Source organism: Euprymna scolopes, chromosome 12, assembly GCF_053919585.1.
Source record: "Euprymna scolopes isolate OS-2025 chromosome 12, ASM5391958v1, whole genome shotgun sequence".
Taxonomy (NCBI): Eukaryota; Metazoa; Mollusca; class Cephalopoda; order Sepiida; family Sepiolidae; genus Euprymna; species Euprymna scolopes.
Window position 1 is genome coordinate 127,283,776 of NC_136493.1, and position 14,186 is coordinate 127,297,961.

Here is a 14,186-nt window from a genome sequence, read left to right on the forward strand (position 1 = left end):
AGATTCCGGCGAGGTTTCTAGAAAATTCACATTTCCGCTGATATTTTTTTCTGAAAAATTTTCTCGTATAAATCTCATAATTATACTTGCTGATATTTTATCACATTTTCAACGAGTAAAAGGAAATTAAAACATATTTATTTTCGTCAAACATTTAATTAAAAACACGTTACTATTAATTGTTGTGTTTTTCCCCCCTTTGCAATGAATGAATGAAGCTAAATTCTCCTAAGGTCACAGCGCATGCGTAGAACACGCTAACATCTCCGACGACCTACACCGACTTAACAACACAGCACCGGCATCGCCCATAACCTTTTCTACGGACGATTTTTATCGGCTTTGTTTGAGTAAAAAGCACGAACAACACAACTTGTTTCCTGTGCCTGGTTCGCTTCTGTTTAATATTGGAACTAGAAAATGGTGAGTTAGAATTCAGTCTTAAAATAAATGTATGTCTCCTTTTTAGAAAAGTAGGTGTGCGTATATGTGCTTGTTTCTCGTGTGTTTGACCTCCACGTGAAAGGGAGCGGTTATTATTTGGTTATATAACCAGATACACCTTCTTTCTTCTGAAGTTATACTTTAATATATTAACTAAATATGTAACCTATAATTATTAAATACATAGGTAACACGCACACACAAATGAACAGTATCGTTTAAAAAAAAAAAACGGGGGGGGGGGGGAATTGTTAAAATTGTTATTTGTGAATGCGGCTGAACATGGACCCCCACGTGTTCCTTCCGAAAGACGTGATTGAATTTGTAAAATTGTATTTTTGTTTAAAAATGATAAAACTTTACTCTCCCTTTTAAAAACATGAAAGTATGGTGTTTGTCATCTTATAAACAATTTAATTTCTGTATACTAATACAAATGCGACAACTTTTCCTGTTTCTCGCATCTTTGTAACTTACACAAACAATAATAAAAAATTAATCTAATGAAATCAAATGGATTATCGTAAAATTCCAGAGATAAATAAAAATAACTCCCGAGCAACGCTGGGTAGGTATTAAAATAAACAAAACCAATTTATTTTTCTCTAAAAAAAAAAAAAAAAAAAAAATCATAAGGAGAGGGGGGGGGGACCATACCCCTGCAGAATACGAACTGTTATTTATTTGTTAGGAGTTTCAAGTTAAATTCAATTTTTACGGTAATTTTGTTAAATTGTTACAGAATAATCACAAAACTAACTACACATGTTAAGAACGGGTTTCTAAATATTTCAGCATAACCTGTATTCTGCACAAAATATCCTTGAAAATAATGAAATTTCATAAGACGACCCAAATAGTTTTAAAATAATTAACAAACTACTTATTCAAGTAGGCAGAAGAATTGGTAAATTTTTACGACGTGCCCCAGCGTATTATAAACACCCTAACCTCCCCACGTTAATAACAGCTTTCGGAATAAATACCCCAACCTCGAAAGCCGTTCTTAACACGGGGGTGTTTATTCCGAAAGCCGTTCTTAACATACCCATGTTGGGGGTGTTTATATAATACGCTGGGGCAGGTCGTAAATACTTGCTTTGATAACATTTGTTGCATTTTTATCTTTCTTTTTAGCTTTCTTAAAAATGACCCAATTCTCAGTTTCAATAAGTAAATTTTTTTGTTTTTATCAGGTGGTCATAACTTTTCTGGTTCTCCTGTACTTGTCTCCCTGTTTCTACTTTCGTTTTTGTTTCTCTCGCTCACATGCCCCGATTCCAAATTTGTAGCAGTCGGCCGACATCAGTGAATTTACAAGAGTAGAAACGGAGACAAATACCTGAGAACTTTTTTTTTTTTTTAGTTTAGCCTATTTCAGACTGATATAAATTATTGATTTTCTTGATTCAAATTAATAAAGTAAAAATTAGTTTGGAATAGATTAAATAAAAATAATTCTTAATTACCGTTTTTTTTTTTTTTTTTAGTTCACTGATGTTCGTTCATTGTTACGAATTTGGAATAGGTGCATTCGAGAATAAAACGAAAGTAGCCCCCCCCCCAAAAAAAAGGGGGGCACTCTTAAGGACAAAACTTTAATTTCCTCAGTGTATAAGACTTCTCCTTCACTGAGAGAACAGATGAAGTGTATCGTGATTCTCTGCGATTATTCGAGTTTCAATTTTAGATGTAACCAAAAAGAATTTCGTATTTTGGGTTCTGGTGCAGTGGAACGGGAACGGTACCAAATTGCTGTCCCAAAAAACGTTAGATCACATTTTAGCCGGTTAAATACATCAGCATAACAACGAAGGTTTATGATATCGCAAATTTAACGATAGTGCGTATACTCTCTCTAGTGCTGAATCGCACATCCCAACTATCCAGAGACGCCAATTCTAATCGTGAGAACATTCCGACGCAGTGTTCACGTTTCGGATCTTTCTCTCTAATGAAAGTACCCGAACTTTTGTCTCCTTGTCGTATAAAATCCTGTTTAAAAATTAAGATTATAGATTTCTGGAAAGTTAACAAATTTTATTTCATTTAACGCCGTTAAACTGTAGGAGTGTAGGACTTTGCGAAATGTATTTTTAGAAGGACCTTTATATCTGTATTAATTCCAAATTAAAGTAACTAGATTTCCTTTTTCTCCCAATGTCCTTCAAGTTTAACGACTGAGGAGAAAATCGTGATTTTTTTTTTTTTTTTTTTTTTTTTTTTTCGTCAGTTTTCATAACATAGCATCAAGTCTTGACCTTGACCTTTAAATAATCATGAACTTTTTTTTTTTTTTTTTTTTAAGGAAACGGAATTCCCTTTTTTGCATATTTTCTAGTACACTTAATTGCACCGAGATAGTGAACCACTGAACCTGAACCACCAATGGCATTTCTGTTTTCTCCCAACTTCGTTTTCCCCCAACTTTGATTCTTTTGTTACGGATTGCATCAGGCTTGTTTTGCGCTCGAAAGAAGGTTTAATGCCGGCGTATATACCTTTTCGCGATCTAATAAAACTTTTCTTTCTCGGAGTTATTGTCTCGAATACCCCCCCCCCTCGCAAGCGATAAATGGAAATTTCTAACAACATAAATATCGAAAGTTGAAATTCTGTTTCTTGAAATTGTTTTCAATGTCGGTCAAGACGCTCACTCTTCGGTAACTTATAAAATTTTGATTATTCTTGTTTAAAAATAAAACCTGATCAATTTGTATAAATAATTTACGACAATGTGTGTAGCGTAGCAAAGCATGGTCTCTGGCCTAAGTAAAGATCGTCTTAGACATTTAATTAAAATTTTTATTTTATTACATTTTCATCCCAAACAAGGCACAGTACGACTTTGATGCAGGGAGCTACTATCAGGGATATAAGTTGTAGGGATACTATGGAGGGAGTTGAGCAGCAAGATGTCTGTTCATGTTACACTTGAACTTCTGCATGTCAGTACAGTTGAGGAAACAGGAACCCGGAAGGGAATTCTAGAGTCTAGCAGTTTTGGGGAAAAAACTATTAGAGTAGAAAGCATTCTTACATCTAAGGATCTCTACTGCGTAGGGGTAAGACTTTGCTGCTTGTCGGGTTTGTCAAGGGGGGTGGTTACAAAGGCTTGTAGTTCGTTGGAGCAACCATTAAAATACTTGTAAAACAGGAAGAGGGATGCAACATTTCGTCGACAGGACAGAGGTTGAATCTAGTTCAGGACCCATCAGGTTGGCAACTCTTTTGAACCCTATCCAGGAATGAGATTAGTAGCAGATGCACCAGCCCAAATGTTACAATGATACTCCATACATGGGCAAATGGTGGCCTTGTAGAGATACAGGAGCATAAATAATTTTCTAGCACGTTAGAGAGAGCCCACCTTCCTCACAGCAACTGCGGCAATGCCCTCCATGTATCTGTTCCAGCTCATGTTCCCTGTGAACATTAAACTGGGGAGTTTGAACAAAGTGCTTTCAGATAATGTATCTTAAGCCATAGCTATTGGTGATTGGAAAGGTTTCTTTTAATTATTAAAAGAAACAAGCTTAGTCTTAGTAGTATTAAACGTTACCATTTTTGACCCCATTCTACTACAGACTAGAGATCTTCCTCTGGGGTTTCTGCCATTGCCTGAAAAACTGCTAGAATAAATGTACATAGAAAATAAAAATGATTTAAAAGAAACAAAAAAAAAAGAAAAGCTGATTAGAAAAGTCATAAATTTTTATAAGTCCTGACGAACACTTTAGAACATGCAACGTTAAACTGACACACACGTTTGTGACGCATAAGTAGCAATCATTTAAAATCAAATAAAACCAACTAATGCATTCCAGAGGACTTTAACGCATTTTTTTTTTTTTTTTTCATCTGTTTTTATATGCTGACATGTGTTGGATCACCACCACCAAGAGACAAGGCCTATTAACTGAAAAAAATGACATCACACATAGTAGGCAAAGCAAGCAAGATCTGTCAGTTAGATTGTCGATAATGACAGCCTTTTGAAAAAAGGATGAAAGAACTTTTTTTTTTTTTTTTAATACAGTAGAACCCCAGGATATGGCATTAAAAATTAGTAATAAAATAAAATAATAAAAAAAAAATGTTTTTGTAGGTAAGTATGAAAATCGAACCCGTACCCTTGAGTTGGAAATTAATGTGTGAAAAAAAACCATGCTACGTCAACCATTGAGCCACAGCGACAGACAACGTTAAGCAGGTTATTTAACTATAAAAACAGGCGTGCGCAATAAAAGTTAACTCTTCTGCTTCCATTTGACCTAATTAAGAAGGTCAAATAGAAGTCACGCAGCGTTTGGGTTTGTTTACCCAAATTTAACTGTTTCTTCCCCCAACAGATGTTGGGGAGGGGGGAAGCAGCTCCCAATTGTCCAGAACTGTCTGATCAAAGCTGATTGCTTCTGGACGTTTTTCCCGGCGCAATGCCGAGAAGACGTCGTTTGAGTTTAGTTTCACTTTATTTATACTAAAAAGCCCAATCAACACGCGAGAAGCCAAAATAGCAATAATTTTGTAGAAATCGACGTAAATAAATCTATACGCTACGCGGTTTCCTAATTCCTAGATATTATTATATAGGACCTATATACACAGTTTTAAGCGATAGTAACGAACCCGGAAGCGTGTGCGAGAAAAGCCTTTTGAAGACATACACGAAATGGTCATACACATTTTGCCTTTTATATATATAGAAGACTAGCGGAGGTGCCCGTTGTTGCCTGGGTGTTTGTAAGTGTATGCTTGGAAAGTGATGGTAGGCAAGCAGGCTCGAACCTGTGACGCGAAGGCAGAAAAGAAAGTGGAAGGAAACCTGAGTTTACTGCTGCGACAGGACGTGTAAAGCGTTCAAATTTAGCAATGTTAACCATAACGCCATGGTGAATAAGAATAACACGCTTAACTTTGGCTGTAGGCCAGTAAAGCTTTCAGCTTTCTGTTTCCTCACGATGTTGGGGAAAACTTGCTTCCCTGAAAAAAGGGGAACTCTTAAATGAATAGCAATTGTCTGATATGAAGGGTTTCTCCCACATTGATCAAAGCTGTCCCTGACAGAAAAATCAGGTGGCTGCTTTTGCTTCGATTAGTCTCGCTGTTATACGAAAAAGAAAAAAACACGTGAAAAAAACGGTACGGCAGGAATTTTTTGAAAGTCAATCAAAATAAAGATAGGCGATGTCAGTTTTCAAATCGGAGATATATTATAATCTCGGCAGTATAAGGAAAGTTCTCCAAAATAGTAACCTTGTTGAACTCCCCCCCCCAAAAAAAACCTTTCTTGGACATACAAACACTCTCGCCCATTTTGCCTTATATCTATAATATAAAGCTGAACGTGAGTGTGTGTCTGCTCACGAATAGGCTCCTATATGGTTGAAAACTATAGAAAACTGATCACATAGAATGGAGGATGTATCGAGACACAGGAATGGGTATGTTTGATCTGGCATAATGATGATTCATTAAAACTGTTGGATCTGCGTTCGCGCCTGGTCCACAAAGTATGGAAATAAAAATTTAAAAAATAAAAAAAAACGTTTACAAGTGTTTTTGATATAGATGTACATAATACTTTGATAAGTATGTTTTAACTTAAATAGAGATGGTATAATAAAATTGTGGGGTCTGCGTTCGCGCCTGGCCTTCATAGAATGGAAATAGGCACAAACTTTAATAAAGACTTTTCATATCTATCGGCATAAGTATACTTTCATAATTGTTTCAGTTTGAAGAAATATGGTATAATAAAATTATGGGGTGTTTGTTCGCGCCTGACCTCCATAGAATGGAAATATGTCACAAAGTTTAACAAGGTTTTTTAATATAGATCCACAGAATATTGTGATAAGTGTTTCAGTGTGAACAGGTATGGTATAATCAATTATGGGGTTTATCTATTTTATTTTTACTTTCATCATATTTTGCTTTAGTTTTGATAGCTTCAAATTTGGGGCTATCTCTTTACAACCCTTCCTTTTCATAACCTATCATACTTTCATAAATCAGAGTCCATTTTCTGTAGGCTGTTTTTGAACCCAGTCAACAATGAGTACTTTTGCTAGTATATATATATATATATATATATATATATGAGATTAGCCTAACATCATTTTTCAGTTAACAGGCCTTGTCTTTCAGTGGTGGTGATTGGGACCTCTTTGTCCTCCTACCTACCCTCACCTCTTTCTGTTATTCAATGGGTGGGTGTGTCTCTGCTAAATTTTCTGGGGGAAAGGTATGAAGTGTTCGAGGAAGGGTGGGTGGGCTGATATGGAAGTTGAATGCCCCCCGCCCCCCCGATATTTGACCAAGGGTACTTTTTTTTTATTCTGTAAATTTAATTTCCACTAAAAGAATAGTGAAACATTCGATTCTTTTGATTAATTTTTAAAAATAGTTTATCAAGTTTAGGTATTTTTTAAAAAATTTAACTTAAAACGCACCTTCCCTGCCCCCTTTATCTGCAAGATTCCAAAAATGAATTTTTATTTTGCATAAATCGATGTGGATAAGGCTTTATGCTACATTTTCAACTTTATAAGAATTAAAATCCATTACAAAAAAAAAAAAAATCTGAAAATTTGGTGCTTAATTGAAAGTCAGTTTCGTTTTTAAAATCAAAATTGTTGCATTTAGTTTAATGGATCATGTAAAAAAAAAAAAAAAAAAGTTCTTGCCAGAATTTCTTTTATATTAAAGCACAAAGCTAAAGAAAAATCTGTATATGTACTTGTGACAAAATGAAACTATCATGTTCCAAAAATTATGTAAATTTAAGTTTTATTTTTAAATAAAATCATTTTATGAGTATCCGAAAAGTGACTTTCCTCGGATTTTTTAAAATCCGAAGAAACAAGGGAATAACTAAATATTACTTCATACTTGACTTTCGTTGTAATGCCTATGAATTCCTATTAATTGCTTAAAATTGATTTTCTTTATAAAAATAAAACTATTTGATCAGTTTGTGATTTTTGTAATGTGATATTTTCGTTTTGTCACCAGTACATACATCATAGCGATTTTTTTAAATGTAGGGGAATTCTAGACAAAAACCAAAGATTGAAACTGATTTTTTTTTTCTTTTCAGTCTGCCTTCAAGAGATTTTTGCCCTTGTTTGATCGTGTCCTTGTTGAACGTCTTCTGCCTGAAATTAAGACAAAAGGGGGAATCATGATCCCAGAAAAAGCACAAGGCAAAGTTGTTCAAGCTACAGTTGTTGCCTGTGGTCCTGGTGCACGGACTGAGGTGAGTTTCATTTACTTGACATAACATTTATTTAAATAACGTCAACAATTTCTTTGCTTAAAAAAAAAAGAAAAATTCATTCTTTTCATTAAAATGTGTGGGTTAACTAGTTTTTCGATTGGGGGTGGGGAATTCTTTAAATATTTTGTAACATTTATTGCCTGTATCTCGTTACTTTGTGCAATTTCTACATCAAAATCATTTCTCTATCCGTTTCTTGCCCAAAATTCCATCTCTAAAAAAAAAAAAAAAAAAAAAAAAAAAAAAAAAAAATCTGTACACATGAAAAAACAAATATATTCCGAATAGCACGTAAATTGATGAAGTAGTTTTACTTTTAAATTAGAAAATCTCATTTTAGTGATTAATGGGAATTCGTAGGCATTCAACATAAACGTGATACGTTTTGAAATTATTTCCCTTGTTTGAGATATTTTGCAATATCAGGCTTGATGAAATGCCTAAAGGAATTTATATATATATATATATATATATATATTTTATTTTTTGTTACAAGTACTTCAATTTTTAATCATCGTTTTTAAAATCTGGATGCAAAAATCAACAATGTAAATTTTGAAAACCGTAATAACATTTTAAACTGCCTGGGTGCTTAACCATCTAATATATATATATATATATGTATGTATATGTGCACAGTTACAGATGTTATATGTCAGGTCATGTCATATGCTACTGGTACCATGTAACCCAGTACTACCTGCCTCATGGTCGGGTCACCGGCGACTAAACTGGTTCCCCCACCAGACTTGTTTGGTGAGGAGGGTGGCTAGTCTCCCTGAAAGATTAAAAACCAGACCTTCCAAAGGGCGAATGAACTCTTTTTCTGGGTCAACGGCCAACTAGCACCGTGTATATTTGTGTGTATATGTGTATTGGGGTAGAGAAGGCTCCCGTAAGCCGTGGTGAAGGCAACCTTTCTAGGAGAAGCAAATCTCTGATTTAAAAAACCATAAAGCAGAAGACCAGCTGGTCTGCAGTTTAATTTGTTGCTGGCTATCTTGCTCTTGCTTGTTCTCAACATTTTGAACCGAGAGAGAGACTTAGCTGTCGTACAAAGCTAAGACTCTGTAACATCATATTTGTATAGATACTCCCTCAGACATTTGGGCTCATGGATTTTAAAAGTTCTGAGGGAGTGGCACTCGTCTGACAAGACGTTGCAATCATCATCAGTTACAGATGTATATATATATATATATATATATATATATATGTTCTAATGTAAATGTATAAATTAAAAATAAACTGTAACTTCCATACGATTTTGTAAGTCTCGCTTTTAGACCATTGTACATTTATTTTAGCCACTTTCTTAACACGTTAAAAACATTTTTTTATTTACACATGTGGCGCTTTAAATTTTAAATAATTTAAATGTAATTTGAACTGGAGCATATAAAAGCATCCAGATTTTAAATGAAATGATCAAAAACTGCCTGAATATAACTGAAGAAAATCAGTTGAAAGTACTTACAAAAAAAGAAAAAAAATGTAACAGATGGATGAAAACGACTATAGAACTTTCTTACACAAATTCAACCAAAATATTAGAACAACCGTACAAAAAATGAATAAATTACAAAAAAAAAGACGATTAAGCAAGAACACTGTGCTGTTCAACAAATATATATATAGATATATGTGTGTTTTTAGACATTAGTTAAGAAATGATCTTTTAAACTATGCAATTGTTTTTGTTTTTTTATTCGTTATATTTTTGCTTGAAAGTTAGATAAACTCTGGATAAAAATCTGTTTCAGGATTATTGAGATATAAAGAAATAAGTTTGAAAAGAAATATGTTAAGTACACTGTTTGACTACTTTTTTGTTGTTTTTGGCCCAATTCATCTGAAAAAAAAAAAATCTTGTGTGATAAATTACTTGAACTCAGATGCTGAATATGTACGCAATACTCCAGGTATCTGCTTATAAGTGTAGCCCTTTTTGCACTAAATTATTTTACATTATGTTACATGATATATTTTTTAACAACTTTTGATTTAGACATCTGTTCATGTTACAGTTAATGTGCTCGCCATTGAGCATGTTACAATTGATTGATTTGGGATTTGTTTGGGTTCCCATGTGAAAGATTAACTGAAGTAATAGTGGCCATCTTTCACCCACATGGTGAATTATCTCCCTTGTTTAAGATTTTATTCGACAACAACCTAATCAAATTGACTGTCAAGTAGGACCTAACGAGTTTTAAAGATGCAGTACTCCGTCAAAACTTAAATATTTACCTAATCTTACTTTTGTCTAGAAAGAAATTACTCCCTCCATTCAGAAATAATTGGTACATAGAAATTTGGAATTTGATCGGAAATACTTGGTGCACTCAAACTAGTTTGAGATAGGATTTTTAAATGAAAATAAGTTAACTTATAAATTTTATAATTGCAGGAATACATTAGATTGACAATGTACAATTAAATAAAATAATATGAGTAACTACCAAATGCTATAATGCAAATATTCAAAACCTGTTAGTTTACATTTCAAATCAAAATTGAAGTAGGAAGTTTTTTTTCCTTTTTAGCTGTGATTTTAACAAATGCTGAAGCTTGCCGCCATCAGACAAAATTTGTTCCATTGTCTGCTGTAAATTAAGGAAAATGTTTAACTTCAATTTTTGCAATGTCTGAAAGCTGTTTATTAATGCTTGAATTAAATCGTCTACATTCATTGGAGCTTTTTACTGCTGAATGGATTAGATTACATTAAAGAAACCTAAGTCGAGAACATTTAGATCCAAACATTTTGAAGTCTAGTTAAACAATTCAATATTCAACCCTAATCCTCCTGACTCTCCTTTGTACAGTGGGTCCATTAACTGTGTGCTTGGGCATGCTGTTCAATAAAGTCTTTCTTTCAGTCATAGTAGAAATTATTGCTTGAAACATTCATTGGAACTGAAATATTAGACAAACATTTTAATGCTTGTGACCAAATTCCCTCTACAGTATTTCTTCAATTCCAAATGTTGCTGCAACATCTTTCATTACACCTTGTTTGAAAATAAGCTCTTCTAAACCTCTCTAGCAGTGCTTGTAGAACTGCATATCATTTAGAATTTAACTCTTGTCACTACTATTTTTATATTCCGCATTAGCATCGTATATATTTTCCGTTTTCATTTGGTCACTGCGGATAGTTTACAGAATCATTTAAATTTTATTTGCAAAAGAAACATTAGATTATGTTCATTAATGACTTCTTGATCGAAAACTTAATTTGTAGTTGAACACTCTAAACTACTGTTTATTATACGAAAAATATAAAGGTGTATGACAAAACATTAAAATGCGGACATGTTCTGACTGTGCACCAACTATTTCTGAACGGAGGGAGTATTCAATAAAATCTGCTCTTTTGAAGTCCGTTTCTCAACAATGCTCGATTTCTTTGCCAGTTAAAAATTTCATTCACTTCTCTTAAATTTCAGTTCTGAAGTATGTTTGGGGGTGGGTAGGATATAATCTAATTTTATTCTATACATCTAATTTTATTCTTTCCTTTGATAAAAAATGTATTTTCTTTTTCCAGGCCGGTACTGTGGTTCCTGTTTCTGTTAATGTAGGAGATCTGGTCATGCTGCCAGAGTATGGTGGCACCAAAGTGGAACTAGAAAAAAAGGTATAACATAAATCCATTAAAACTTGCACATTTTCAAATTGGATCATATTAGCTATACCACATCATTTTTTTTTTCTTTACATAGAATGAACTCAAATCCAGCATTATTGAAAAACTCATAAAAAAAAACATATCTTCAGCTTTTTAAAATCGGTCCATTAGAACTGGAGTTATGACCCTTCAAAGTATCAAAAATTGCATGGTTCACTAGACATTTTGTCTTAAGTCAGTCCTATTCAAATGCATATAAGTTTGTGACTGAAAATGGTAGGAAATTTGAACAATTTATAGACTAACCCATCTTTAAAATCTTTAAGATATGAAATTTTGAACATATAATACCACAAAGGTTCAGTTGGCATTATTTACGACCATTACACTTAGTAACTTACAGACTAATTAACACACTTGTTTCATTTTAACGGCTTTAAAGTAGAAACATCATAAAACCGGGTAAGAAAAATGGTAAGTAAGGCTTTATCATAATGAACATGATGAAAAATCCAAGATGGCCACCACAACATGATTCAAAGAAATTATTAGCAAAATATGGCTTGTAGCATATCAAATGAAAGGAAATTCTGTACAGATTACAATGTTTTTTTAAGTACATTAAACTAATTAGGATAATTAAATTTCATTTTAATGGTTTCAAGTTGTTGTGACACTTATCAGGTGGGTTTCTACCACTATTTTGTATAATTTTTTATTTTTACGTCTCTGTTAAGACTTCAAAGATATCAAGATATCACAGCCATTTTTTACTTATGTAATGCTCGGCACTACTTGTTTATGAACAGAATAAACATTTACAACAAAAATTTATCGAGGTAGGTAGAAGAGTAAGCTTGCCTTGGGTAACATTTATTTGTTTTTTGACCACTTTTCATAACTCTGTGGATTGTAAAACAAACCCAATAAATGTTATAGGTAAGATAAGTTATTCTTTTACTTAACTGGGTAAGTGGTTTGTGTGTTAACTTGTTTAAAAGCGTTTTTACCTAAGTGATAAAAAAATCCGTTTGAATTAAAATTAAACAAAAACAATTTTTAACGAATAAAACATAATTACAGCGTTATTTTTGTAATATTATTTTTAAATTAAATTTGAGTTTTACAATTTTTTTTTTTTTCTTTTAAATTTTTATTATTACATTGTTAGTACTGAATAATTACAAAACACCCTCCCTCCCCATGTTAAAAATACATTTCTAAATGATAATGTTAGTACAATATAATTATAACTTTTTTATTAAATTGTTATGTGAAAATGCAGAATAGTTACAAAACACCTTATCCCCATCCTAAGAATGGGTTTCTAAATAAAGTGCTTTGGAAGATTGTGGGACTCTTGTTTTTAGAATTGCAGACATCCCACTCCCACTTAAAAATTTACCAAAATTCAGGAAATCAACCAATTTTAATGAAATTTTCAATATTAACAGTGAAAGAATATCATTGTTATAAATATTATGAATTATGTTAACACTTATAATTTACATGTCTTTGCTTTTTTTTTTTTTTTTTTATTTAACAAATCTCAAATATATTCTTCCTAAAAGGTTTTGTAAAAATTTGTTTCCTTTCTGGCAATTTAAACTAATGTTTTTTTGTTTTTTTTTCCAGGAATACTATCTCTTCCGAGACTCTGACATCCTTGGAAAATACGAATCTTGAACTTTGTGAAGCTTAAGTTTTCATAATTTTTTTTTTTTATGTAGGAATGGGTGGAAAGATTTATTACTTTAATATTTATGGCAACACATATTAATATCTAATCCAGGGGAGACAACTTTATTGCATAGAAGAGATATTTTCCCCTGATTTTATATTTCTCTAATTCAATTTCAGTGAATTCTTTTAATTTATCACTTTCAACAGAAATAAGCAGAAACGAACTTTTAACAAAGTGATAAGAGTTAAGAGTTTGAGATAATCGTTATGTAATTTTTCAATCATCTAATATAAATAGAAAATAGTTTATTATAAAATATTCTTTATTAAAAAAATTCCTTAAGAGCATTTATTTTAAGTTGCTTTTTTTTAATTTTTACTTTAAAATCTTTACAATTTTCTTGGATTTTACCTTTTCAAAGAGGTAAAAGTTTTTCAACAAAACGTGTTGCCATAATTTCCACTGTCACATAACTAAAGCTGTGACCATTGTAGTATAAAGTTGCATGCTTGTGAAGAGGAAAGAAAAAATTTGATCTCCATCATTGAATGGGATGTTGAAACAGTTCACTACAAATATATAAAATGAAAAATAAATCACAGGATAAATGAAACCTTCCTTTCTTCCTCAGATTGAAAAAAACTAATTCTGAATGCAAGCTATCAAAAGAAAAATACATAACCCAACTATATCTATGTACATACAATCATTGAAAGAAATCATTAAAACAATTTTAAGACTTCAAAATTGTCTTTTGTTTTATCTTGTTTTTTTTTTTTTTCTCTTGCCTCGCCTTTTCTGCCTGTGTCTCTCGCGCGGCTTTTCTGCCTGTGTCTCGCGCCTTTTTTTTTTTTTTCTTTGACAATGTTCATGAGATGTATTATACGGACCATAAAATTCAGGTATGATGTGTATTCAAAGGACCAGACTCAGACTAAAAAATGAGTAACAGGGGATGAACAAATGCAATTACATATTTCACAAAATACAATCATTCTGATCAATTTAATTTGAAGAAGCTAAAGTCACAATAATAAATTTATTACAACAATCATTTACTTTATTAAATAAGATGCGTATTATATACTTTTGGAGCCGAAACAACGCATTGTTACAAAATAAAGATATTTATTTTGTTTGAA

General features: G+C 32.4%; 1 protein-coding gene across 1 annotated transcript; it reads left to right on the forward strand.

Annotated features, from left to right (window-relative positions):
* Positions 1 to 247: 247 nt before the first annotated feature.
* On the forward strand, positions 248 to 13,791 carry LOC145291473 (10 kDa heat shock protein, mitochondrial-like). Its single transcript, XM_080137349.1, has 4 exons — positions 248 to 423; positions 7,547 to 7,705; positions 11,280 to 11,369; positions 12,996 to 13,791. Exons 1-4 carry the CDS (start codon positions 421 to 423, stop codon positions 13,044 to 13,046), a joined length of 303 nt encoding a protein of 100 aa, XP_079993475.1. The 5' UTR covers positions 248 to 420; the 3' UTR covers positions 13,047 to 13,791.
* Positions 13,792 to 14,186: the final 395 nt, after the last annotated feature.

Excerpts from the sequence above, each read along its gene's own strand:
- LOC145291473 (XM_080137349.1), top strand. Across the intron at positions 7,706-11,279 it reads GTCCTGGTGCACGGACTGAG|GCCGGTACTGTGGTTCCTGT; the intron begins GTGAGTTTCATT and ends TTCTTTTTCCAG. Across the intron at positions 11,370-12,995 it reads AAGTGGAACTAGAAAAAAAG|GAATACTATCTCTTCCGAGA; the intron begins GTATAACATAAA and ends TTTTTTTTCCAG.